At 36.4% G+C, this 26,253-nt stretch overlaps 2 protein-coding genes across 3 annotated transcripts; one reads left to right on the top strand and one right to left on the bottom strand.

The window, feature by feature from the left end:
* Positions 1–11: 11 nt before the first annotated feature.
* LOC107660588 (major facilitator superfamily domain-containing protein 6-B-like) lies at positions 12–17,397 on the top strand. 2 transcript variants are annotated; one of them, XM_016449926.1, is made up of 8 exons: positions 12–233; positions 1,613–3,167; positions 7,771–7,868; positions 11,936–12,097; positions 13,850–13,948; positions 14,044–14,321; positions 14,555–14,561; positions 16,038–16,120. In XM_016449926.1, exons 2-8 carry the CDS (start codon positions 1,615–1,617, stop codon positions 16,046–16,048), a joined length of 2,208 nt encoding a protein of 735 aa, XP_016305412.1. In that variant the 5' UTR covers positions 12–233; positions 1,613–1,614; the 3' UTR covers positions 16,049–16,120. The 2 variants fall into 2 exon arrangements, with proteins under 2 accessions (XP_016305412.1, XP_016305411.1); XM_016449925.1 differs by lacking the exon at positions 14,555–14,561 and having other exon boundaries at positions 16,038–17,397.
* Positions 17,398–17,480: 83 nt separating this feature from the next.
* Positions 17,481–25,734, bottom strand: LOC107660589 (nuclear envelope integral membrane protein 2-like). The gene is made up of 9 exons (XM_016449927.1): positions 25,505–25,734; positions 23,717–23,826; positions 23,324–23,555; positions 23,170–23,242; positions 21,561–21,654; positions 21,147–21,261; positions 19,648–19,894; positions 18,631–18,819; positions 17,481–18,520 (listed from the first exon to the last, which is right to left on the bottom strand). Exons 1-9 carry the CDS (start codon positions 25,593–25,595, stop codon positions 18,214–18,216), a joined length of 1,458 nt encoding a protein of 485 aa, XP_016305413.1. The 5' UTR covers positions 25,596–25,734; the 3' UTR covers positions 17,481–18,213.
* Between the last annotated feature and the right edge of the window lie 519 nt (positions 25,735–26,253).

Raw genomic sequence — 26,253 nt, forward strand, 5'->3', positions numbered from 1 at the left:
CGCTCATCGCAGGCAGGTGAGAGATTGACGTCAGGTCGGATGTAAACAGCCGTGCAATAAACCTGCTCCTTTGCTCTACCGGAATACATCGCTGTTTGAGGATTGCTCATAGAAAGTGAGCAAAAATCCAGGATGGTGATAAAATGATGACTGGACGGAGAGAGCAGTCTGTTGAAGGGATCGTCCTCCAACGCCAGACGGTGAAATAACATAAACTTCCACACAACAACCGGGTAAGTGAGCCACACCGCTGCCTGTTTTATACTGAAACATTGTACAAGAAAAATAATGGATGATCAGTTGTGTTTGTAACTACATGTAGGCATTGTGTTTGTGCAATATGCACTGTTAATACAGGCTAGGCTGTGTGTTACTCATCTTCAGAAGGGACTACACCCTGTGAAGTTTATTATGATGTTACCGTTTTGAATGTTGACTGTGTCCTTAATTTCATTCCACAGCCCAAAACCTCCACCTCTTAATTGTATTCCTAAGAATGTAGTTTTTACTAATACTACCTGATATTCAACATTATATTAACTTGATGTGTAATTATATTTATTCTTTATTATTGTGAGTCAAGGGCAGTTACTGAATTGATTTTGTTTAAGGTCAATCTATATGATGACAAAAGGTGTGTTGCATTCTTATGTAAACTTAGATTTAGAATCAGGTAAAAAAAAAATCCATTAGTCTAACTTGAAATTAAAAAATGAACTGTTTTGCTTCATTGGACATAGAGTGACTGGTGACTGTATCAGAACTGTTTAATGCACAAAAGTAAGCAATTATGTACTTAATATTAAACACTGAAATGTATCAGTATTCGTATGAGCTATATAGACAATGATATGCAAATTATTAGCATGGGTGAATAGAAAAATAGACCATTTTAACACATAAAATACATTAGTATGATTTACATGCTTTGACATCACAAAGAAAACATACTGGAAGTTTATTTTTCTACCGTTTTTATTTTTATAATAGATAATTAGATCATTTTAGATAATGGCCTATTATGCTTAATGAGCATTGCATTATGAACATTATGAGCCCATAAGTATGTGTTTATAAATCGGCTATCTTTGTTCATGGACACTTTGCATAGGATTATTTGTTGTTGTTGTTGTTTTGGGTTATTTTTATTTATTTCTTATTTTTTTGAGCCAATCACCTGACCCATAAATGCAAGGTACCTAATCAGAGGTGCAGGAAAATGACATCATGACAAAGCTGATTGGCTGAGCAAGAATGTCTCAACCTCTTCAAGGTCACATAATATGATGTGAAAGACAGCAGACAAGGAAAAAAATATCTCATAAAACATCAAAATATGTACTGTAAAACTGGGAAATATTTACAATTAATTTGTTGCTAGCAAAAAAAAAAAAAAAAAAGAACCAGAATTCTCAGTGTCAGTCAATGGAAAATATGTTTGTTTTTTTTGTTCTTCAAGGTAATGTTATGGGATTTGCCAACTAAATGGCCCCAAAAAACAGCCAAATCTTGACCAAATGGTTATGCCCCAACATTTGAAAATTGCTAGTTAAAGCTATAATGTGAAGACATTATCCAATGTCCTTAACAGATGTTTATGTCTATCTCACAGAAATGGCGAGTGATCGGGTGGCCATCCTTACGGATGATGAGGAGGACCAGAAAAGGAAATATGTTCTGTCTGAACCATTTAACACTCTGTCCCTGGGGCAGGTGGCAAACACTACACCATCCGGTCAAACAGCACCGCCTGCCCCCACTGACACACACCCTTCTCAGCCCTCTCAGAATATGGACTGCACAGAGAGGTGCTGTGTGCGAATAGACAATCATCTCTTGATTTCCAAGGTCTTCTACTTCTTCTTTTACTCCGCATATGGCTCTTTACACCCCCTGCTTGCTGTGTACTACAAGCAGCTGGGAATGACACCCAGCCAAAGTGGCCTGCTAGTTGGGATCCGTTATTTTATAGAGTTCTGCAGTGCGCCTTTCTGGGGAGTAGTGGCGGACCGCTACAAGAAAGGGAAGGCGGTGTTGCTGTTTTCTGTACTCTGCTGGGTGTTCTTTAACTGCGGTATCGGCTTTGTCAAGCCAGCAGCTATGACCTGTGTCAGTAAGGACCCTACTGTTGCGACACCAAGCAATTTGACAAACTATACGCAAACTAGTAACCATACCAGACAAAGAAGATACTTGATTGAGGATGTGTACTCTGCTCCTCCGCTTTCTCAGCCAATATTAGCAGCATATGGACCTCACTCTAGATACATTCGAAGTGCAAATGTGAATACCACAAGCACTCCCTCTGGAAACTCCACAGAGAATCCTGTCGGCATTACTATGCTGTCTAACTCGTCAACAGCGTCGCCCCGTACCTCGACAGTAACATCAAAATCTACCTCGACAATTGAAACACAAGCTACCACTGCCAAACTCAAAGAGTATTTCATAGTTTTTAATAAGGAACAAGTAGATACGATATTTCTCTTGATCCTCTTGGTCATTATCATTGGTGAGTTCTTCAGCGCCCCGGCTGTGACCATTGTGGACACCGTCACTCTTCAGTACTTGGGACAACACCGAGATCGTTATGGACTCCAGAGAATGTGGGGATCTCTGGGATGGGGTATCGCTATGCTGTCAGTGGGCATTTGGATCGACCACACGCACATCACTATCTTCATCCAGGGCTCGGGTTGTGTCCTGCCCATCTACAAGAACTACCAAATTGCGTTCATCGTTTTTGGAGTCCTGATGATGTCAGCGCTGATAGTGGCGACGCAGTTCCACTTTGACAACAGGGTTTATCAGTCAGATGAGGAAGAGGACAAGAAGGAGGATGTGGAAATACCTCAAGTCGTTCAGGAAGTCTCGTCTCCAGAGTCCAGCCCAGATGATGCACCCATTTGCCCAGAAAGCAACCCGCAACCTTTTCCCTTCAAAGATCTCTTCCGGACCATTTGTGGCATCCGGTATGGTACGGTTCTCTTTGTGGCCTGGTTCATGGGGTTTGGTTACGGTTTCGTGTTCACCTTCCTCTATTGGCATCTGGAGGACCTGAAGGGCACCACCACTCTCTTTGGCATCTGCTCGGTGCTCAGTCACGTGTCTGAGCTGGCCGCTTATTTCATCAGCCACAAACTCATTGAGCTTGTTGGACACATCAGGTGGGAACCTAATTATGTGAAATATATGGCATATTTTATACTAAACTGCACTTGTATTGAAGGTTTTTCTATTTGGAAAGTAGGGGCTTGGATTATGAGTATTAATTTAATGACATAACTCGCATTTAGAAATCATATTTGATTTGTTTAAAGGCAGGTTTGCATGTGCTAGACAAAGTAGGATAACCACTTACCGCTTGTATGTCTGTTTAGTCCACTTCCAATGCAAGTGGTTGGCCGAGGCTTCTCCTGTTATTTGGGACATTCACACTGAAAGCAATTTGTAGAAACCAAGAGTCAGTCAGTTTCAGTGAGAGTAGACAATTGTGCACACTTCAACTTTTATGCAAATGAGCAGCGGCAACTAATGGAAGTGCAGATCATGTTCTGCCACTTGATAGAGTTGGAGACTAAGGTCAAGTGAGAGCCAGTTCACACAGAAAGCATTTTTGTGTTCTATTCTGCTGCTTTTAATTATTTTTCTACGTAAACATGCATTAGATGATGTCTTTAACTGGTGCATCATGTCTTGCTTACTTTTAGCCCCATGTTTTTAAGTTGTTCTTAAGAATGCATCCTGTGTGAACCCATAAGACGCCTATGAAGATTCCGCTGTCATTGTGAACACCCTTCTATGTTGCCAGTCATACAGTAGTTGTTTCTTTAAACCGTACCCAATCAAAACATAGCTCAATTAAGTATTTTAATTGTTGTCCAAAAATTGGGCAGGATGAATGAACTGCTTGGTTGCAGTTTTACCAGAAAATATATTAATATATATTAATTCTATTAAAAATCTATTGGTAGCCACAGCCATGAAGAAAACATCTTCGGAAGCAGTATTTTTTAGTATATAGTTATATAAATAATAGTGTTATTTATATTTGTAGTATTTATTACAATTTTAAATTAGCTTTTATTTTTAGAATTGTAAGTTTAGTTTAAAGTGCATGGAAAGGTATATTTTTCCTGATGTTGTCAATACATTCCGATTGCTTTAAAAGATTGCTTGGGTTTTACTAGATTTACTGATGTATTGATATTCAGTTGAACAATCTACTATGCATTTGGTATATCATAGACAGGTGGCCTCTGATGTTCACAAAAGCTATACCCTCATATATGCTCAGGGTTTAGTGTTGAGCAAATCTTTGTATGGGCGGAGCCAACCATTTTATTTTAGTATGGTACTTTATGTATTTTGGACCTGTGCCCAAGCACCGCCTTCATGTAATGGTTACCATATCCTGGTTGCTCAATATTTTATGAGAATACGACCAAGAGCATCCGGTCAAAAGTGATGTAAATGCACTTATTTCTTGTGCCATGTCTGTGTTAACACATATAGACTGGCATATTTTTGGCATAGTGGTGTACATTAGGCTCACTCAGAAAGTCCAAAGGTTGTTTAATGTATCTCATTAAGTATTGTTGACTTTGGCTAAGCTCTAAACGGGCACTGCCTAGCCTGGGCACACAATGTACAACCAAGATGCAGGCCACCCTTTTCCAGGATGTTTACCATGTGTATGTGGGCACTGGTATACAGGCACATGGAAAGGTTTGCTCACATCCTCAATCTGCTTTGTGGTATTTCTCAAGTGTGTGGTATTTCCCAGAGCACCTGCTCATCCGAGTGAACAAGATGAATCACCTTAAAGGGGTCCTGTTATGCTCTTTTACAAAGTCTTGATTTTGTTTTGGGGTGTACTAGGCTCTCGTACTAGGTTGTTCGAAAAACACATTATTTTTCACATATTTTACCAAGTTGAAAAAGTCAAAAAGCATAATAGGACCCCTTTAAGATAGCTCAAGTTGTACTGGTGGCTCAGTCTTTGCATTTTTTATTATGTTAACTGGTAGCATTTAGCAGATGTTTTGTGATACAGAACCCTCAAACAACAGTTTCAGTGACCACTGAAACTGCTATGTTTGTCGACAGATGCTGTTTTGTGAAAAGCTGATTAGTTAGCAGCAAACTGCATCTGCAGGCATTGTAATTCTGCTGCGTAACAGAACTGCAGCTCTATACAAAATATATTTTCTGGCTTACCACACTGAGCATTTAAATTGAGAATATTACAACTTGATTTTTGTTAAATAAAAAAGTCATAAAATCTAATGGATTTGAGGTGGTGAAACTTGCAGAACTGCTTCTGCTATGACTAAATATCTCACAAAGATACTATATCTCACAATTGTGATTTCTCACTGTGTAACTTTTTTATCTCGATGTGATTTAATATCTCACACTGTGTGACTTTATCTCACAGTGTGATTTTATATATCACAATTGTTTCCTTATATTTCATAATGTGACTTATCTCACAATTTTTACTTCAAATTTCACAGCGTGACTTTATATCTCATAGATGTAATTTTATAGTAACATTTATTGTATAACATTTTATATATTATATTTTATATAAGTATAAAACAATTTGCTACATTTTTATTTTTATAGTTCTTAAAATATAAATTAGTAATAAATTATTGTATTCTACATTTTGAAAATCATTTATAAAATCTTCTTATGGAGATGAAGATGTTTTGTTCATCCATGTGATATACCTTCAGTTTTGTCTCTGTAGTCTTTGTTAAGTGGCCTATTTTCAGTCATGACTGCAGAGAGGCCTGTAACTTTATCCTGCCATTAGCCCCATCACACATTGTCTAGGCCAGTGTTTCCCAACCGGGGTGCCGTCTGTCGAGAGCAGGGGTGCCGTGTAAAAACATCATTTTTTTATATTTTTAAATTGCTAAAATGTTAAAAAAAAAGCATCTATTATATAATATCCATTTCTGATGTCGTCAATAATTAGAGATGCACCGAAATTCCGGCTGCCGAAAATTAGTTCACCGCTCAGGTTTCACTTTCACGTTGTGTGACGCTCTGCGTATTATCCCGCTCTATGCATGTGCGCTCTGAAAGTCGCTCCACTCATATACCGTTCATGCGAATCAGAACAGCAAAGTCCACTCAAAAATTTAGCCGACAGGAAACATCAATGTAGTACAGTATTGTTTCTGTCTGCATGGGAAACACTGGTCTAGGCTTTCCAGCATTGATCCACTGAGCTTGCTTCTTTTGTGGATCAATTCTAAAGCTTTCTAAAGGCAAAGGGTGTGGTGGAGCCAAAATAGTGTACAGTGAAATGTTCTCTGTAGTTTGTAGAGTCAACATTTGCATGGCTATCTCCCAGAGCTTGCATGTAGTTGCATGGAAAAAGCAGTTTAAAAGCTCCTGTTTAAAGGTTTTTGTGTAGTTTTTTTGGTGTTAGTATGCTTAAAATGCACACAACTATAAGTAAGCCATTAGTAGGTTGATTCCCCCAAAATGTGTAAACACTGTGGAGCAAAACATTGCTCTGTTTGAGCTTCCTGACCAGCCCGACAACAGTGATGCTGACTTAACCAATGGCGTGAGATTGGGGTGTGGCTATGTGTTTGTATAAGCAATGGTGGACAGGGAGATTGTTTAGGAAACCTATTTGGAAACAATCGTTATTTTAATTAATGTTTTGATGAAATGGAAGTAGCGCTAGATCTTTTCTTCTGTATTTTGATGTTCATTCCAGTTACACAGATTGTTGGTTATAATTCTAAAACAATTTGCTAGGTTTTCACTTTTTTATAGTTCATGTAATATAATTTTGTAGTAAATTCAGCTCAACTGTAAGTGAGTTGATTCCTTCAAAATGTGTAAACACTGTGGTGCAAAACATTGGTCTGTCAAGCTTCCTGACAAGTCCGACAACAGCAACACTGACTCAACCAATGGTGTGAGTTTGGGGTGGGGCTATGTATTTGTTCAACCAATGGCAGAGAGGGAGAGTGTTTAGGAAACCTGTTTGGAAATCATTATTCTATTTAAAGTTGCGTTGAAACGGAAGTAGCAACAGACCTTTCTTCTGTAATTTGACGTACATCTCAGTTAAAAGGATTATTGGAAAAGAAAAAAATGTAGGACAGGTACTTTTTTTCAATATATTTATTATCAATCTGAGCTTGCAGGTGATCATAAAAAAGGGTGGGGTTTAAGCAAACTGAATGTTCGGAGATGCCACCTGTGTTATGATGTTTTAATTAAAAATTGCTAGTTAAAAACATAAATATGAATGAATTAAATGGATGAATTGTTCACAATAACAACACTAACATGCATTTAGAAAATATATGCAGACTATAATTTATGCTTAGTGATGCCAGTAGCAGAGAAATGAGACGCTTCATTTTAAAGCACCAGCGCTCTCATTAGATTGGTTTTCCAGGAAAAAACATTCAAATTAAACTGGCATTAATGACATTAACGTTGTTTTTTCCTGTTGGAGATTCAGTGTTTGTAGATTAGCACTGGCGAGATCTTGTGCGGTCACGCTCACAGCTCGTACATAAGACAGAGTGAGTCATTCATTTGGGCGTCAGAATAGAGACTGACATCACCAGCAAATGCAACTCCCAGCCTTAACTACAATAGGCCTTATAAACCAAACAGGTTTAGCTACACCCAGTGTGGCATTTTCATTGTACAGAAAAGCATTGTTTCACGTGCATGAATGAAATATGACATTCAAGTATTACATGATTGTGTTCTTTTTTTTAGAGTCCTTTATATCGGACTGGCCTGTAACACCGCACGCTATCTGTACATCTCCTACCTAGAGAATGCATGGATAGTTTTACCCATGGAAGTACTTCAAGGTGAGAAATCAGGGGGTTTTGTGTTGCTCGACGGGCCTTATCAAACAGGAAGTGGAGTTTGGATTGGTAGGCTGTGTTCTTGAGTGACCACAGCTGACGTCGAGATCATCTAAGGACATGATTTAGCTGTTTTTGAAGTATATCTGACAGCTTATTTCACATCAGATACGCTGTTGCAATCATACAGTTACAGTTAAGAAATAAACAGACAGGTTTAGGCAGTGCTGTTTTTATTTCAAAGCTAAAAGACATGTGTTATTGATACTTAGGAGGCTAGATTGATCGGCTGGCCGATTAATCGGGACGATTTTGGGCATTTTTTTAATTAATCGGCATCAGCCGATTGTGCTGCAAATTTATAGGCAGGCGCAGCTGTACCGGAGAATCCCTCTCCCTCTGGCTGCATGAGACGGAGCAGCTCCACGGTTGCCAAATCCGCTTATTAAACGCAACTTTGGGCTTCTTTTTTTGTAAAGTTGCGTGAAAACATTTTTTTGGGGCTTCTTTTAAAAAATATGGTTGCTTGTTAGGAAAATCTGACAAGCAACTTAGTTTCTTTACCTTTATGCTCGCCATATTCTCCAATGCATTGATTGACACTCTTAACTGTCTGCTCACAGTTAAAGGCCAGTTGGTGCAATAATACTAGTGCTGTAGTGTAATTCATCAAATATTCCGCCCATCATGTTCAAAAAGAAAGAGCGTGACGCTGTAATCCAAGTGATGATAGTAGACGTAATAGAGGAGTGGGATGACTTTCTTTTATAAGTTAATTTTTACAATGTTTTTTAATGTATTATCATGGGCTGTAATAAAAAAAAAAAAGTAGGCTTATAGTAATATATACAGTATATACTTTTGGTTTGAATATATTTTATTAGGCGATAGATATGTGACTATGTTACAGCTCCCCATTGAAGCTCTTGTGTTCTTCTCCTTTTCCATCTCTCTAATCCTATTCTGCTCACAGGTGATTGGAGATGAGTATTGTTCCAACTTTGATGTTTGTAAAATAACTTCTGTTTTTACTTTTTAGATAAAAGAGTAGTTTCAATTTAATATGTTGCAGGCTCATTTATTGGTAATAAGTAATTGATAATAAATAATATTGATGATAATAAATCATTAAAAAATATTGGGCTTGTTTTTGAAGCTTCGGTTGCTTATTTGTCTCGCGAGAGTTGGCAACAGTGAGCAGCTCACACTCTGCAGTCGCGCCTTATTCACATATAGCTTCAGCTAATGATGGCAGGGCAAAACAGACCGTTTCGAAAGCGTAAATCTCACGTAGCCAGACCTTCAGACTGACGGCTGAAGCCAACGGTCCGTGGGTGTGACGTCTGAGGCTGAGACTACGTTTTAAGATAGCACACGTACGTCTACAAGATGTCTGTTAAAGATCACTTGATCTGGAAAGCATCTGCTATGTATAAACATCTGACAGACGTCTGTAAGATGTCAGTTTTACATACATTCTAAATCATAAACATCTTAAAGACATCTATTTGACATCTGATAGAAAGCATCCCATAGACGTATTGCAGATGAGCAAACACTGTAAAAAATACATCTTCCAGATGTAAATGCAGACGTCAAATAGACGTCTCCAAGATATGATACGATATATGATCAGATTATCCTACTAGATTTGATGCCGACCGTGCTTATCATATTCATAAGTTCAGCAAGTCATTTGCATGTGAAAGTAGAAACAATTCAGACGAAACTTTTGGGCTGATTATAACGTCATGAAATGTGTCTGTGGGTCCGACAGTAGCCTCCGCGATGTCATCGCTCGGCCATCGGCTGCCCTGATTTCTAAATATCGGCATCGGCCAGAGAAAACACATATCGGTCAACCTCTACAATACATTGTTCAACATCAGTTCTTAGAAGAGTGAACTCTTCTGTTTCTGTGTAAAGCACAATTATTAAAATGTCAAGACCTTTGAAATGTTCTAAAGCAGGTTTAAAAGCCTGTTTAGCTGCTTCAGCCACTATTGGCTTGTGACTGTGTTGACTATTGACACTGTACAGGATGACCCTGTCCTCACCTTACATGGGCGTAATGCCTGTTTGCTTTAGCTGTAACTGAGTAATATGTCATTATACACTACCAGCCATACGTTTTTGAACCGTTTTTAATGTTTTTTAAATAATTCTCTTCTGCTCACCAAGCCTGCATTTATTTGATCCAAAATACAGCAAAAGCAGTAATGTTGTGAAATATTTTTATTATTTAAAATAACTGCTTTCTATTTGAATATATTTTAAAATATGATTTACTCCTGTGATCAAACCTGAATTTTCAGCATCACTACTCCAGTCTTCAGTGTCACATTATCCTTCAGAAATCATTCTAATATGCTGATTTGCTGTTCAAGAAATATTTTTATTATTATTATTATTATTATCAATATTTAAAACAGTTGAGTACATTTTTTCAGGATTCTTTGAAGAATAGAAAGATCCAATGATCAGCATTTATCTGATATAAAAAGCTTTTGTAACATTGTACCATTCATTTTTTTGGTAAAGAAATGATAGAAATTAATACTTTTATTTAGCAAGGATGCTTTAAATTGATCAAAAGTGATGATAATGTCATTTATAATGTTTATATAATATAATGTTTATAAAAGATTTCTATTTCAGACAAATGCTGTTCTTCTGAACTTTCTATTCATCAAAGAAGCCTGAAAAAATACTACTCAGCTGTTTTCAACAATAATAATACTTTTTTTTTAGATTGATTTCTGAAGGATCATGTGACTAGAGTAGTGATGCTAAAAATTCAGCTTTGAAATCACAGGAATACATTACATTTTAAAATGTATTCAAATAGAAAACAATACTTTACTTTAAATAGTAAAAAATATTTCAAAATGTTACAGTTTTTGCTGTACTTTAGATCAAATAAATGCAGGCTTGGTGAGCTGAAGAGACTAATTTAAAAAACATAAAATCTTACTGTTCAAATACTGGTAGTGTATATCAGTGTTTAAGACTGCTTATTTATATAAGTTCTAAAGAAACAGAGGAATATGAAAATACAGTGTGAGATCAATCCAATACAACAAAAAACATATTAAAGGAAGTTTTTAGGCACAAAAACGAAGAGCGAAATTTAGTTGTTTACAGTTATTTTTTTAATGAATATTCATGTTATATTAGGCTATATAGGCAAACCAAAAGATAAATTTATTCAAGTAATAATAAGTTAATAATCAAATAATCCCATAAGATGAACCTTTCATTTGTGAGTTAAATGCACTAAATTATACAAAACAGGCATTACTATATAGTTATTTAATATATAAAGTATTTTTATTGAATTTTCACTTTTACTATTTTGACACAGGCTAAAATAACATGTTATACTGCTGACTCTCAGCTTTAATTATTAATATTTTGCGTTTTTGTTTTTTGTTCCTATTTTGTTTTTGCATTTGGTTCCTGATTAATGATCCCATGTAGCAGACTGAAGTCATATTACGTAATATCTGTACAGAGCTGCTTTTCAACATTTTATTCATATTTGTTTGTTTATCAACCTCAAATGTGACCCTGGACCACAAAACCAGTCTTAAGTCGCTGGGGTATATTTGTTGAAATAGCCAAAAATACATTGTATGGGTCAAAATTATTGATTTTTCTTTTATGCCAAAAATCATTCAGATATTAAAGGGGTGGACGAAGCGGAATCCAGCCCAGGGTCGTCACATGTGGTTGTCGCTCATTCGTCGGATCCGCCGGGAGCGCCGTTCTCAAGCCCGCCGCTTCAGCTCACTCTATCCCGGCCTCAGCTCACGCTAAGCCGGGGCTTCCACTCACTCTAGCCCGGCCTCAGCTCACGCTAAGCCGGGGCTTCCGCTCACGCTAGCCCGGCCATTCCGCTTTCAGATGATTAAAAAAAAATTGACCCTTATGACTGGTTTTGTGGTCCAGGGTCACAAATGTTGTCTTATTGTTGTGGTTCATATGTATTACAAAGAACACATGAGTAGTCTATGTTTATCCATTCAAGCAGATGCACAAGTGTTTATTTATGTTGATGTGTCGTGCAGGTTTGACACATGCAGCAGTGTGGGCGGCATGCATCTCGTATTTGAGTGCTGCTGTTCCTCCAGCTCTGCGCACGTCGGCTCAGGGGATCCTGCAGGGGCTGCACCTGGGGCTGGGGAGAGGCTGTGGAGCCATGCTAGGAGGGGTTTTTGTGAACTACTTCGGTATGACATCAACAAAGACCATGTGACGTCACAGACATTCCACACATGTGCCTCATGCATGCTTTGATGTTGTTATATATTTAGACACAGTTACAAAGATTCAGACTCTTGTAGGTAGAATTCACTTTAAATTATTCTGTATCCAAAAGTCTGAGACCAAATTGAAAATATTGCATGATGGATTGATTTTGTTTGTTTGTTTGTTTGTTAAATATGAATAAATTCTTAGATTTCATTTTTAAATGTCTAACTTAAAACTTATTTGACAAAAAATACAATAAAAACAGTAAAACTGTAAAATAATATTACAATTTAAAATATATATTTCTTTTATGTATAATATTTTATAATGTAATTTGTTCCTGTGATGGCAAAGCTGAATTTTAGCAGCCATTACTCCAGTCTTCAGCGTCACATGATCCTTCAGAAATCATTCTAATGCTGATTTGGTCCGCAAGAAATATTTGTTATTATCAGTGTTGATAATAGTTTTTTGCTGTTTAATATTTTTGTGGAAAACTTTGATACACCAATTAATTTTGGGGTAAGTAAAGGGAAAATAATTAATATTTTTATTCAACAAGGATGCATTACATTGATCAAAAGTAACAATGTTCTAAAACAAAATCTAAATCTAAAAAAAACCTTTTTCAAATAAATTATTTTCATTTTCATCCCGAATCCTGAACAAAATGTCACAGTTTCTACAAAAATATTAAGCAGCAAAAACAGCATATTAGAATGATTTCTGAAGGAGCAATGATTTTCTTAAAGGGGTGGTTCATTGCTATTTCACTTTTTTAATGTTAATTAGTGTCTAATGTTGCTGTTTGAGCATAAACAATATCTGTAAAGTTACGAAGCTGAAAGTTCAATGCAAACGGAGATATCGTCTTTTAAAATTCTGGCAGTTTAATGCCTACAAAAATGGCTGGTAGGGACTACAACGAGTTACTTCCCGGGTTCGTGACATCACAAACCCAGATAAACCCCGCCCTCGGGAAAAGGCAGCAAAGGGGGCGAGGCCATGCTGCGCTGCTTTAGAGAAGAGGAAGAGAAAACTAGAGGTGCACGTAAAAATCTATTCATTTAAGAATCGCGATTCTGTCTTCTAACAATTCTAATGGATTCACAAGTTTCAAAATCAATGTTCTAAAGCAGCGGCTCGTAATACTGTTCCTCGCGTCCCCCTGCTCTGCACACGCTCTGCATCTCTCTCTCTCTCTCTCTCTCTCATTCAGATCATAACGAATCGTTCAAGAACGACCCAACACTAGAGAAGGGACAGAGCGGTGTGGAATAAAGGTCAATTATGTGAAAAATAATGTGTTTTTTAAAAAACGAAGCATTAACACATGTTAGACTGCACCCCATAAACACAATCAAGCCTAGAAAAAACCCAGTGAGCCACCCCTTTAAGACTGGAGTAACGGATACTGAAAATTTAGCTTTGCCATCAAATAAATAAATTACGTTTTATAATATATTCAAATAGAAGATAGTTATTTTAAATTGTAATTATATTTCACACTGCTACTGATTATATATATATATAGAGAGAGAGAGAGTATTATAATATTTATATATATAAAATTGTATAAAATTCTCAGACTTTTGGACCCCCCCACTGAATATATATATCAAAAAGAACACTTTCAGATTGTGCTTTTCAGTGTGAATGACTTTCATCTTACAGTTTCAGGCTTGTTTCCTCTCAAGCTTCCTTTTTCATCTTGCAAACTTCCTGTTTAGGTGCTGCAGAAACCTTCAGAGGCCTCGGAATGGCCTCTCTGGTCACATTACTCATCTTCTCTCTGATACAGTGGCTGTTTGGTCAGAACGAGGATAAAAGTATGTTTCATCCTGCTGTTTTACAACAACAAGGTCATGTTGCTGCAGTAAAACCTGCGACAGCTTATTGATTACGTCTTTGTGCTCTTTTACAGAGGGCTCGATGTTGGCTGAGAACATCCCAGTTCCCTCCAGCCCAGTGCCTATCGCCACTATTGACTTAGTCCAGAACCAATCCGCATCTCAGCCAAACCCCGAATCAAAGACGCCTCCTAAGAAAACCAGGCATCAGGAAGAGCAAGAAGATGCCAACAAGCCGGCCTGGGTGGTCTCTGCTTCCCCCTGGGTCACCATCGCTTTCGCCCTCTATCAGATCAGAGATAGGGTCACTTTGTCAAAGAAAGACCCCTGTGGTGAAAGTCAAGCCCCGCAGGTAGGGTGGCACCTTTTGTGATTTGGGATGTGGACGTAAGGAGGTGGTGAAAGTTTCACTCTTGCTATTTAATAACATTTCATTACATTTTTCTTGCTAATTTTCTTATTTATATCTATTAATTTGTCATCTTGGCTTTTTGGTATGTAATTATTGTGAAAACCAATTTCATACTGATCTCTTTACTGAATTGTTCAATCTTTCTCTTTGCATTCATGCTGTCATTTTCTCAGGGGAAAGGTGAGAAAAAAATCTGTCTTTGCACTTTGATTTTTGTACACGAAAATGCATGCAGTCCTGTCACTGTTCCTCTCTCATTCTTAATGTATTCTTGGATCATTTACGTAAGTCTTACTAACACCATTGTACAACCCACTTCTTACCAAAAATAAACGCTTCTCTGTTGTCAGTTTTGTTTGTCTTTTCTTAAAACACACTTCTGTGCTTCAGCTACTTTGTGTCCAAATTTCTCTTCTCTGCATGAGAGTATTACATGTCAAGGCTTCAGATAAAGCTCTTTATTGTAACGTCAACTGAAATATTTGTGTATTTTCATTTTTGAGCAAATGTTTAAAATCAGGAAATGCTGGCGTCTGTGTGTGTGTTTGTCGCATTTGACGCATTGTAGATGACAAACAAGAACTAAACTGGAAAGTACACTATTTTTTATAAGCAGTGACTCATATTTGAAGTCAAACAAATGCTTGGTTGGTGAGTCTCACGAAATATGTCCAAGAACCTGTCTAGGTCATATTTCACCCCAAAATATTATATTTTTGGTGATATTTATACCACATGTTCTCAAAGTTTGATTAAAAATGAATTATTTCATTTATTTCTTTATTTTTATTATTCCTATAATGATATTGTTCATGTGTGAATGTGTACAATATTGTAAAGTTTATCTTGTATTTTTATTTTTATTTTATTTTATTTTGTTTTGTTTTGTTTTAATTCTTCCTAAATGGCCTATTCTTATTGTTGTTGTTTTTTGCAATTTTATTTTATTTTGTTTAATTATTTTGGCGGTAAGGGTCATCATGGGGGAAAAGTTATAACCTTAATTGTATAAAGTGTTCTGTTAAAGCTTGGGGGGGAAAATTATAAATAAATATATAAAAAAATAAATAAAAATTAATGCATCATAGTAATAATTGATTGTACTATTTTTATTTAAAAAATACAGTATTTACTTTAGCCTTAACCCTATAAAAATAAATGAAAAATGTTAAATCTAGATATAATGTAATGATAATTGAGGAAAAAATATTATTAAAATTCTTTTTTAGAACCACTTGTGATTCTCAAATTTGAATAAAAATATATTATTTACATTTTAGGATTTATGCTTTAAAAAGCTTTATGCTTTTGTTATACTGCCTTTATATTTATTAAAATAAAAAGGTATCATTAATCTTAACCCTATAGAGAATAGTTAAATATTATTATTTTTAAAAACATCTAGATGCATTAAGACAATGAGAATTGAGAGGGAAAATAAAAATATCACAATATTCATTAATATAATATTACAATGTAAAGAATCATAAAATTATTTTAAAAAAGGCTTAATTTTGTTTTTTATTTAAATTTTGGGGTAAAATGTGACTTAAACATGTTTTTAAAAATCACTCTAGCACACCCTTTAACAAATAAAGTGTACCTTACCTCAATCATTTATTTTACATGTTTAACCTTTATGTTCTCGTCTTGTAGGAGACAAATGAGCAAACCTCAGCGATGCCACCTGCTGATGAATCCACATCTTCGCAACCCGATACATTAAGTCCAGCAGAATATCTCTCCCAAGGACCTACTACCAGTGCATTCATTCCTCTAAACACACATCCTGTCCGTCCTGTGGAAGAACCGTCTCCATCTGCAGGGAGAAACGAACCAGTAGAGAACTCGGCACCATTGCCAGGGCACTCCAAACAGCAGCCTCCGAAAGCACAACCACAATCCAAAATCAACTGAACCTGTTTGGGATATAGCCTTATGATTTAGAGACATGTTACGGGGTGTGAAAAGTGACAGCTGACTTTGGACCAAAAAATATGTTGACCTACAAGGTGTTCTACTTTAGCGAGGGATTTGTTTTCCGAGGCGATAAAATCAATATGCTTTGCACTGCCACAGTTGATGTCTTGCCTTAGTCACAAAGGGCCTGCGAGTCTCTGTACAGAATGCTTGAAGGTCAGTGTCTATGAGGAGATCTGCACATTACTGAGCGTTTAATGCTTATAATCCAACAGCTGAGGTCCTTCAGTGTAATATACATGGGACTTTGCAATAGAGAAGCATAGTTGCTTTGCACTCTGTATGTTATTTTGCTAATCGTGCTTCCATATTTCTTGTGACCAAATTTAAATATAAAAGCATCTACTCTGTATATAATAAAATATGTAAAAGCCATGCTGTGTTCTGTTAAATATACGCAGTTATGCATAAAACCAAGAGTATAGTAGCTATTACAAACCATCAAAAGGTATTGATTTGCACTATATGGTGTCTGAAACCATCTGCCTCGCAGCTTTGTGTATAAGTGACCTCTGCTTATGTTTACATATGATGAAACAATACAATATTCTGGTTGAGAATTTAGCCATTTGTCTTTTTGTATTAAATTAGATGGCAATATAAAAGACTGTAAAAACTTGAAATGTTTATAATAACATACATTCTTCAGATAAAAGTTCAATAAAAAGGAAAGAATTGAAATGGAAGCATGTAGATATGTAAACCCGCATGAGTTGATGCACCATCCACTCAGATATCGGCCCTCCAAGACTAGGATTGGACATCCCTGCACTAAAGGTCATGGTGATTGAAAATAATAATAATATATATATATATATCAGATGGGAGGAAAAAATATTTTAGTGCTTTTGTGCTCCCAAAGAACCTTTGCATTCTCCCAAAAACACAAAGTTTCTGGGGGGGGGAATACAAACATTTTGCCAATGAAAAAGGTTCTAGGGAGAACGCCAAAATTTACGTAAAAGCAGAAGCTTTTTAATCACAATGTCCCTTGAGGTTTCCTATCATTTTATCATTTGTGAGCTCCAAAAACGACTAAAAGTCAACTCAATGGTCAAACATGTATAGCTAGTTAATAATAATACATACAAAAAAAAACAATGAAAAAGTAGCAGTGGAATGTAAAAAAGAATTTTCTTTGAACAGCCACTAGGATAGCTTTGTGTGATAAATAGATCTAATTTTAGTTGTTATTCAATAATAATACGTTCTGCTATTCTATCATATGACGTCAGAAGACATTAAGATGCTTTGATGTCAGTTTTGTAGCTTTTAGGAACAGTATGTCCTCGTTTAGTTTCACTATATGATAATTTGTAGATTCTGATAAACGTCCCCTACTTGTTCCAATGAGGACATAGAGGTTTAGATTAAGATTGGGACGAGTAAACAACAGACACTATTTGCACTTATAAGTGAACTGTTTCTTTAACCAACACTAGAGGACACTGTTTCCTTAAATTACATAAATGCTGTGGTATTGTATGTTGAGTCATTGTCTTGAGCATTTGAGGCAAATGTTTTAGCGACTGCAATAATGTCTTGATGATCTGATATACCTAAGAGCAGCACAGTCACTATCTATTAACATACAGTATGTACAATACAGTGTTATTCCCAGCTCTGCATCACTTGGGTAGTAGAATACAAACTCCTGCTAAAAAAATATAACAGCCCACGCCGTCTGAAAGAGATCATTTAAACGCAAATGAGAGCTAAAGATTATTTTTTACAATCCTTATGGACCTACTAATGTTCCTTAGAGTCATTCCTTCCTAAAAATATTTTGCAATTAAAAAAGTCTCTTTAAAATGAACATAAAATCACTCATCCTACAGACAGGAGGACAATTTTAAAAGAAATCCTGGTCTTCTGGATCCATGGGTTCTGGCTGAGGGGTGTAGGTGACGGGGGGATACGGGCAGACGGCTGGAGTATATACATCAGGACTGGGGACGTTATTTTGGGTTGGAGGACTGTTTCTCTCCAGCTCGTCTTCACTAGTGTCCTCTGCTTCTCCTCTGTGCGACTGGGTGTCGCTGGAGCTGCTGTTAAAGAGCATGTTTTCGTAGTACGCCCCGCCAAGCCCGTACTGATTCTCATGATTCTGAAGCTCCTCTTGGGTGATGTGGCTGCCACTGCGCAGAAACTCTGCATACCTGAAAGAGGCAGAAACAACTGGTGAGAAACATCATTAAATAAAATGGGATGTATACAGTACGTGTGACCTTTGAACATGCTTATTTTGATGAATACAAAATATAAATACCTATGTGGTGATCGCAGCCTCAACACAGTGTCCCATGCAGGAAAGCCAGGCCTGTTACAGTGCTCCCGTAATTCATCCAAAGAGGCTCTGGTGTGGATCTCTCCCTGCTCTCTGTATTCCTCCTCAGTCAGTAGCCTGACCTTGGGCCGTTTCTTCCTCCAGAACAAGCCCAGGAATGAGTAAAAGAGACTGAAGCCAGAAAGTCAAAGTTAATACATGCTAATTTTTATGATTACATAGGCCTATTTCACCTGTTCAAAGGTTAATTTCAGCATACGATTAGCTTTCAGTTTCCATCTTAGACTTAGTCAGCATAAACTCAAAATTACCCTATTTATTTTTCTTAATGCATGTCTTATTGTGTACAATTCATCTCTGCACATTATTTGCACAAAGCAAAAAAGAAGACTGAAGATTTTGTGTGTGTGTGTGTGACGCCAATATGTTAAGAAACATTGATTTTGTCTCTGGGAAAACTTTCTAATTTGGCTGACATTATGAATCCTTCTTAAACCGTGGTCACACTAGACTTTGAGCATAATCTTTGAGTCTTTTTTTAAAAAGAGAATTCAACATGTTACACATCCAAAATGAAAAATTATGATCAAAAATGATGACAATCTACTCCACTGTATTGCAACACTGCATTCTTACAGATTTAAAGTTTCATTCTTTTAATTCAGCTAAGACGTCATGCCGTGACTTATCAATCTACTATTGGTTACACCATGTTTTCACGTTATACAAATTCGCAGGGCAGAGTTCACCAAACTTGAACTTTGGTGCGCAGCATAATTAGCATGAGCTTCTGTCTCCTGTATTTGCTTTTGTGTGAATGGAAGTCAATGGAACCAAAAGTATAGTGTCACCAGCCCTTTTTAATTCTTTCCTCCAACCTCCTGGCTTCATTTTGGTAAGTAACCATGATCAGTTTTTGAATGCAATTGGATGGGGAAAATACAAAGCCCTGCCCTAAAAATTTCTCTCCTGTTTCACAGTTTGAGGTGCTTTTCTTACCTGCAAATCCACATTAGAAGACTCCAGATCAAGTGCAGAAGGCTCCAGGCCAAGGGCACAATCTTCCAGCACAACAGGAACATGATCAGTATGTAGCAGGCGGGGGGGAATGTGATCCCATAGTACACCAAAACCATGCCCACTACTTGCATACACCAGGTCATCAAATTGAGGGTGTGTTTGTTGGTGATAGGGCCATGTTTATAGCATACAGCAAAGCTAAATAAGCCAGATATGAGCACATAAACTGCAGAGAAAGAGAAAATGTCAAAAAATTGTAAATGTCAAGTTTGGTATTATTGACCTCCCTACACACGCATGTATACATACAGCACCTTGCCATTTTATGTAGTAAGGTAACAATAAAAAAGCACACCCAATTTGTGTAATTCAGAAGCAGCCTGCCTGAGCTTGCCTGTCATAAACAGCCCATAAAGCAACAGTAATAATACGTACATACAACACTCAGGTTGCAACAGTCACAATAGATCTATACACATTGAAACAACCCAGTGTCACGTTGAACCATTCCTTAAAGGCAAGCTTTCACTTGCTAAAATGTGCATTGTGTGACTGTGTAACATCAATATAAAATAATGGATGTCATGTGGTATATTTGCCAAGCTTACTACACTCACTGAATGCAAACATTATGGGCTATTGCTGCAACAAAGCAATGGATTGCTAAATACTCTATTATACAATCCAAAGAACAATGGTGATAAATAAATGTAACAAAATTGGTTTTATTAAATTACTGTGTCATTATTTACTCACTATAAAGTGATTCCTAACCGTTTTGACTGAACATTTCCTTTAATGTTACAGTAGATCTGAGAAAACAAAGAAGAAGAAAAAACAAAGAGCAAATAAAAGGGCCAAAAAAGCAGACATTCACTGGGGCTGTAATCCTCCCAGAGCCTTTTTGTTTTAGGCATAGAAATCAATGTTCCAGCAGCACTGCAGCTTCTTTCCCTTAATCTATGCCTGTGGTTCTCGCATTCAAACACCGATGCATTTACATACTGCGAGTGCTTGAAGAGGGAAATTGATTTGGCAGAGAATAGTCTATTGTGCAGTCAAGAGGCATTCATTTCAGCATTCAAAATACTTGGCCCTCATATATTATAACACTAACGGAGCCAAGATATACGATACAAAAGGTGAATCTCAATCTGCTCTAGACTGTTACTATGTGATGCTGGCATGTACTAATGCGAGCACTTCAGCTGATGAAACATGCAGCGAGAGTGTAGAAGGATAATCTGTCTAAATGACATGTACAGTAATTATTCTATTGTATAAAGAACACGTCAAGCAAATTAACAGACAACATGTGGCATTCGACTGAAACGCAAACCTGTACAAAAGGTACATTTGAAAGACCATTTATTAACATTAATAGCGAAGGCTTACTGTCTGATGTAATTAGCTGATGACATGATTGCAAAGGAAAACAGGGCAAGATGGGTTGTAACAGAAAAGGGTTGCCTAGTTACCCAGTAATTCCATCCAGTGCTCGGTCACGATGTCATCCCATTCATTTAACACCCTCTGGATCCCCATGTAGGACAGACCAGAGCCAGCGCCCAACAACACCAGGAACAGCCCTCGCTGGGGGGAAAAACAGAGCCTTAGTGAATGTGCTTGGCCTTCTGACCTGCCCCAAAACTGTGAGCTGCCAATCATTCTGTAATTGATTGCACAGCAAATCCTTACGATGATGTACATGCCTGAGGATGTTTGGGTCGAGGAGTGAGTCTCCACCTCCCTTTATCTTTAATCTCATCGGCGGAGACAATGCCAGCATGACAGGCTTAAACTCATACTACTCATCCAACATGTTTGATCAGTGTGAGGAAACATGTGATACTGTGTATCATGATCAAGGTTGTGACAGAAGCATTACACACCTTTGGTACGAAGTTTCGGAGCACAAGCGTCAGGAAAACAAATGTGGCGATGACTCCTAGTATAACTCCAGTGGTGTAGAAGAACAGTGGGCTCCTGGAAAACAAGAAGAGTCGGTTAGAACAATAAGTTTTAAGTTTCAACCACAAATGAATTAAATATCCATTTAAAGTGACCATAGCTGTCAAGCTTCAAAAAGGACAAAAAAGCACTGTAAAAGTTACATAAAAGTAGTCCACATGACTTGTGCACCATATTCATATAATATTTTTTGCATTAGAAAAATCACTGAAATTTAGCTTGTTATTCAAGAAAGATCTTCCCTAGTTACAACACACGTGAAATCCATTGCCTTTTTATCATCAAATCGTGTGTGGAATGCATACTATTTTCAATGTTAATGCAGGTGGGACTTCAGAGCATTGGTAGACAGACAGATAACAAAATATTTTAAGTAGTGCTGTCAAATGATTAATCGCGATTAATCGCATCCAAAATAAAAGTTTTTGTTTACATAATATATGTGTGTGTACTGTGTGTATATTTATTGTTTATATAAATACACACACATGCATATAAGTTTTAAGTTTCAACCACAAATGAATTAAATATCCATTTAAAGTGACCATAGCTGTCAAGCTTCAAAAAGGACAAAAAAGCACTGTAAAAGTTACATAAAAGTAGTCCACATGACTTGTGCACCATATTCATATAATATTTTTTGCATTAGAAAAATCACTGAAATTTAGCTTGTTATTCAAGAAAGATCTTCCCTAGTTACAACACACGTGAAATCCATTGCCTTTTTATCATCAAATCGTGTGTGGAATGCATACTATTTTCAATGTTAATGCAGGTGGGACTTCAGAGCATTGGTAGACAGACAGATAACAAAATATTTTAAGTAGTGCTGTCAAATGATTAATCGCGATTAATCGCATCCAAAATAAAAGTTTTTGTTTACATAATATATGTGTGTGTACTGTGTGTATATTTATTGTTTATATAAATACACACACATGCATGTATATATTTCAGAAAAATATGCTGTTTTCAAAATATATGCTGTATGTGTGTTTGTCTTTATATATACATAATAAATATACACACAGTACACACACATATATTATGCAAACAAAAACTTTTATTTTGAATGCGATTAATCGTTTGACAGCACTCATTTTAAGCCATCTTGCAGCACTCTTTGAAGTGTGCGGCCCCCTAGTTGAGAAACACTTTAATAAAGGCTTTATCAATTTTAAATCATGTACTGAACTGAATATCCCTTATCCAGACAGCACAAGCTGGCATCAACTGATGATGACTTCAGAATATACCATAAAAAGGTGCACTGACCAATCTTACCATGGTCTCTATTAAAAAAAGGCTGAATAAAGATTCTCCAGAAAATGCCTTCAATTTTTAGGTGAACAATTCCTTAAAATGTAGTGTCATTTTTATATTAAACTACTTTATCTTATCCCAGTTTAAGGTGGTGTAATTCGTTTGCAAAAAAAAAACAACAACCCTTGATCAGAATTAAATCTGACACTCTACTGCAGAATATCTCTAGATGAGAACATCTACAACTACAGCTAAATTGCCACTTACCTGCATATGTTTCCCGCTCCGAAAAACAGCACCAGCCCACACACAAAAAGCAGGAAGCACATTCTATTTAACCCTGTAAAAGAACATAAACGATCATGATTCAATGCCAAACTACTCTTTGTAAGAATAAAGTGCGAGTGATTTTCTGGCTCACTTTTGTTGGAGACGTGTAGTGTATACTCAGTATTGCTTCTAGGTGACTTGGTCATGAAGCAGACATCTTTATCAACCAGAGGAATGTCCAAAGACTTCTCCCTTTGGATAGTGGACGGCCAGTAGTGTTCAACAAAGCAGTTAATAACAGTCAGAACATCATCCGGAAGGTGGCAATTTCCCGTCTCCATCGGGAACACGACAAAGACGTCATTATCACTCGTCACGTTTACCTGTGAACAACATGTGTCTTGTCAGCATTCAATTTAAAGGGAGTTAACCCAAATTATTTTTTTTGTCATTATTTACTCACCCTATGTTGTTCCAATTAAAAAACTAATTTAAAAAACACTACATTAAGAGTAAATAATATTACAGCAGGATGTAATATTACCTTGAAGGTGGACCAGATGTCCTTCCATTTGATTACTGTACCAGGGCTGTAACAGAAGCACCGACTCCCAGAATACTCGTGGGCACTGTCTCCTTTCACATAGGTGCAATCTGTCAGAATCAGGAAAGGATCAGAGTTACTCCTCTGCTTTGATTTAACAATCCCCATCATCCGTTTCTTCTTTTCTATGTCTAAAACAGTACAAAAACATCCCAGAAAAAGACCAACTGGCTCCAGAAGAGCTTCTACCCACAGACTAAATTCAACCTAATCACCGAACTAATACAAATGCAGCATCCTCACTTTCTAAAAACCTGACATGCTCATGCGTGGCTGCTTCTATCCAACAGTATTACTCACGCAATTTATGTTGTTCATTTATAAATAGATGTATCACTTACGGCAGGGTTTCCCAAACTGGGGTTCATAAGTGAACTGTTACTGCAGGAGATTTGTTAGTTGATGGTAAGCTAATAATTAAATAAATGATTATTTATTACTAAAACTAAAAATGGATCAAATATTTTATTTGTTCTATCTAATTTCAATGCTATGGCCTTTGTGTAGATAAAGATGGCCATCTAAAGGCATGACTGTTTGGATTTATATGAAATGGTAACACTTTACCAAAAAGAGTCTTTTTGTAACATCAAGGTTAATAAATACTGTAGAAGCATTGTTCATTGTGTCAACATTTATTGATACATTTATAAATGTTAAAGTTCTATCTGTTATCATTAGTTAATGCACTGTGAACTAACATGAATGATCAAGGTATAGGTCTAATTACAATTTTAAAAGTACAGTACATTTTCATGGTTCACAGTTTTTATTTTTGTAATAAAGTTCGGCACTATTTTACTTGGGAGAGTTATGTTTGTTTTCATTCAGTGTTCATTGTAAAAAGTATGGACTGACTAACTGGTTATCAACCAGTGCAATCCAACTTAGTTATTGTTATCTGTAAAATCCAGTATCAGTCGACCTCTAGTTATAATCCACAAATCTAACTTGTCAAGTCTGCTTATTTGGAATGACTCCACTGTCCGCTATGGCTCCTAATAAAATCTAATAAAAAATTATTTAAATTGTTGTGCTAATAACACATTCATTTAATGCATAAACACTTCTCACACTGTTTTCATCATGGACATAAACTGGTCACAATGAGGAAAAACAGACCCCATAAGGGACTACAGGGCCTAAAATAAGGCCTCATTAGTCACAACTAAAAAATATGGAACTGATATGAATAACGTTTACAGATGCTCAGTCAGAAATTACTATCAGGTTAGAAGGACCATGATAAGATTACATACACATGCAGACAAACCAGTTATGTTTGGTTATTGTTGTTTGGATGCTGAAAATCTCAGATACTTAAACTGTAATCCATATTGCTTATTCTAAAATAAAAAAAGACAGGAAAACCAAATACCACGTTATATTTCCTTATAGTCTTTTTTTTTTTTTTTTAAACGTATGTAACACTTATATAACTATTTTTTACAAAATAACAAGGTCCCTATCTAGAAAGCATCACAGGTATGAAAAGTAAGTATAAGTAACTTAGAGACCTCATTAGGTTTTGACATACATATGTCCAGCTCACATATGTTCACAACACAAATAAAGAATAGTTTAACTGCACCTGGTGATTTTATTGCATTCAAAATCCCATAGATAAAGATATGTCGAATAACATCTATACACAATGTAACTGTTTTGTAATGTTAGTTATGTTTGTTTGTGCTGCAGTCTGTTTAGCATAGGACTCAAATCATTTACCTGCGTATGAATAGCCTTTGTTTCCTTCTGCACTTTGCCAGGAAGCACACAAAAGTGCTAAAACGGGTATAAAGGCAACTAACTTTCCCATGTTTTTGTGGATTATTGTGTTAAATGGATGGTTTTGACAGACACAGCAGGTTAATGATCCGCTAAGCTAGCATTGAGCTAAGCTAATGTTTTCGGTTTCAAATTCGGTGGGCTTCGTGTAACCCAGACTAGACTAACAATTTCAGAGTGCATGATGGGTTCCGATATTTAATTTACTCATTTATCAATTAACATTTATCATGTAGAACTCTAAATGACAAAAAAAAAGTGGTTAAATACACAAAAAGCACATTAAAAGCTATTTCAACGTTTAAATTGTCTTAATGGAGTCCATTGTGGCGTTTAGTGTTCGATTAGTCGGGTCTTAAACCGCAGTCAAAGGTTTAAAAATAACCAACAGTAGGCATTTAGTTAGATTTATGTATTATTGTAGTTTTTAATAGTAGGCCTATCTTCAGTTGGCTTTTATTTTTCTTCTTATTTTTAGTCTTTGTTTTAAATTTAGCATACGTTTTAGTAATTTTGTGCTTTTGTCATTTTTATTATTTAAAATTTGACTATTTATGTTTAATTTATTTTTTATATCAGTCTTCATTTATTTCCTAGTAATTTTAGCGCTTTAACCTTTCAGTTAACTTTTCAACATTTCTAATTTTTCAGTCTAATATTTAGATTTTATTTTATTTCAGCATTAGGCC

The sequence above is a fragment of the Sinocyclocheilus anshuiensis genome, unplaced genomic scaffold (assembly GCF_001515605.1).
Source record: "Sinocyclocheilus anshuiensis isolate Anshui unplaced genomic scaffold, SAMN03320099.WGS_v1.1 scaffold627, whole genome shotgun sequence".
NCBI lineage: Eukaryota > Metazoa > Chordata > Actinopteri > Cypriniformes > Cyprinidae > Sinocyclocheilus > Sinocyclocheilus anshuiensis.

Coding starts and splice junctions, on each gene's coding strand:
- LOC107660588 (XM_016449925.1), top strand. CDS start 1,615: ATGGCGAGTGATCGGGTGGCCATCCTTACGGATGATGAGGAGGACCAG. Junction 3,168..7,770: donor GAGCTTGTTGGACACATCAG/GTGGGAACCTAA, acceptor TCTTTTTTTTAG/AGTCCTTTATATCGGACTGG. Junction 7,869..11,935: donor ACCCATGGAAGTACTTCAAG/GTGAGAAATCAG, acceptor TGTGTCGTGCAG/GTTTGACACATGCAGCAGTG.
- LOC107660589 (XM_016449927.1), bottom strand. CDS start 25,595: ATGGGAAAGTTAGTTGCCTTTATACCCGTTTTAGCACTTTTGTGTGCT. Junction 23,827..25,504: donor CAAAGGCTATTCATACGCAG/GTAAATGATTTG, acceptor TGATTCTGACAG/ATTGCACCTATGTGAAAGGA. Junction 23,243..23,323: donor ACTACACGTCTCCAACAAAA/GTGAGCCAGAAA, acceptor GTTCTTTTACAG/GGTTAAATAGAATGTGCTTC.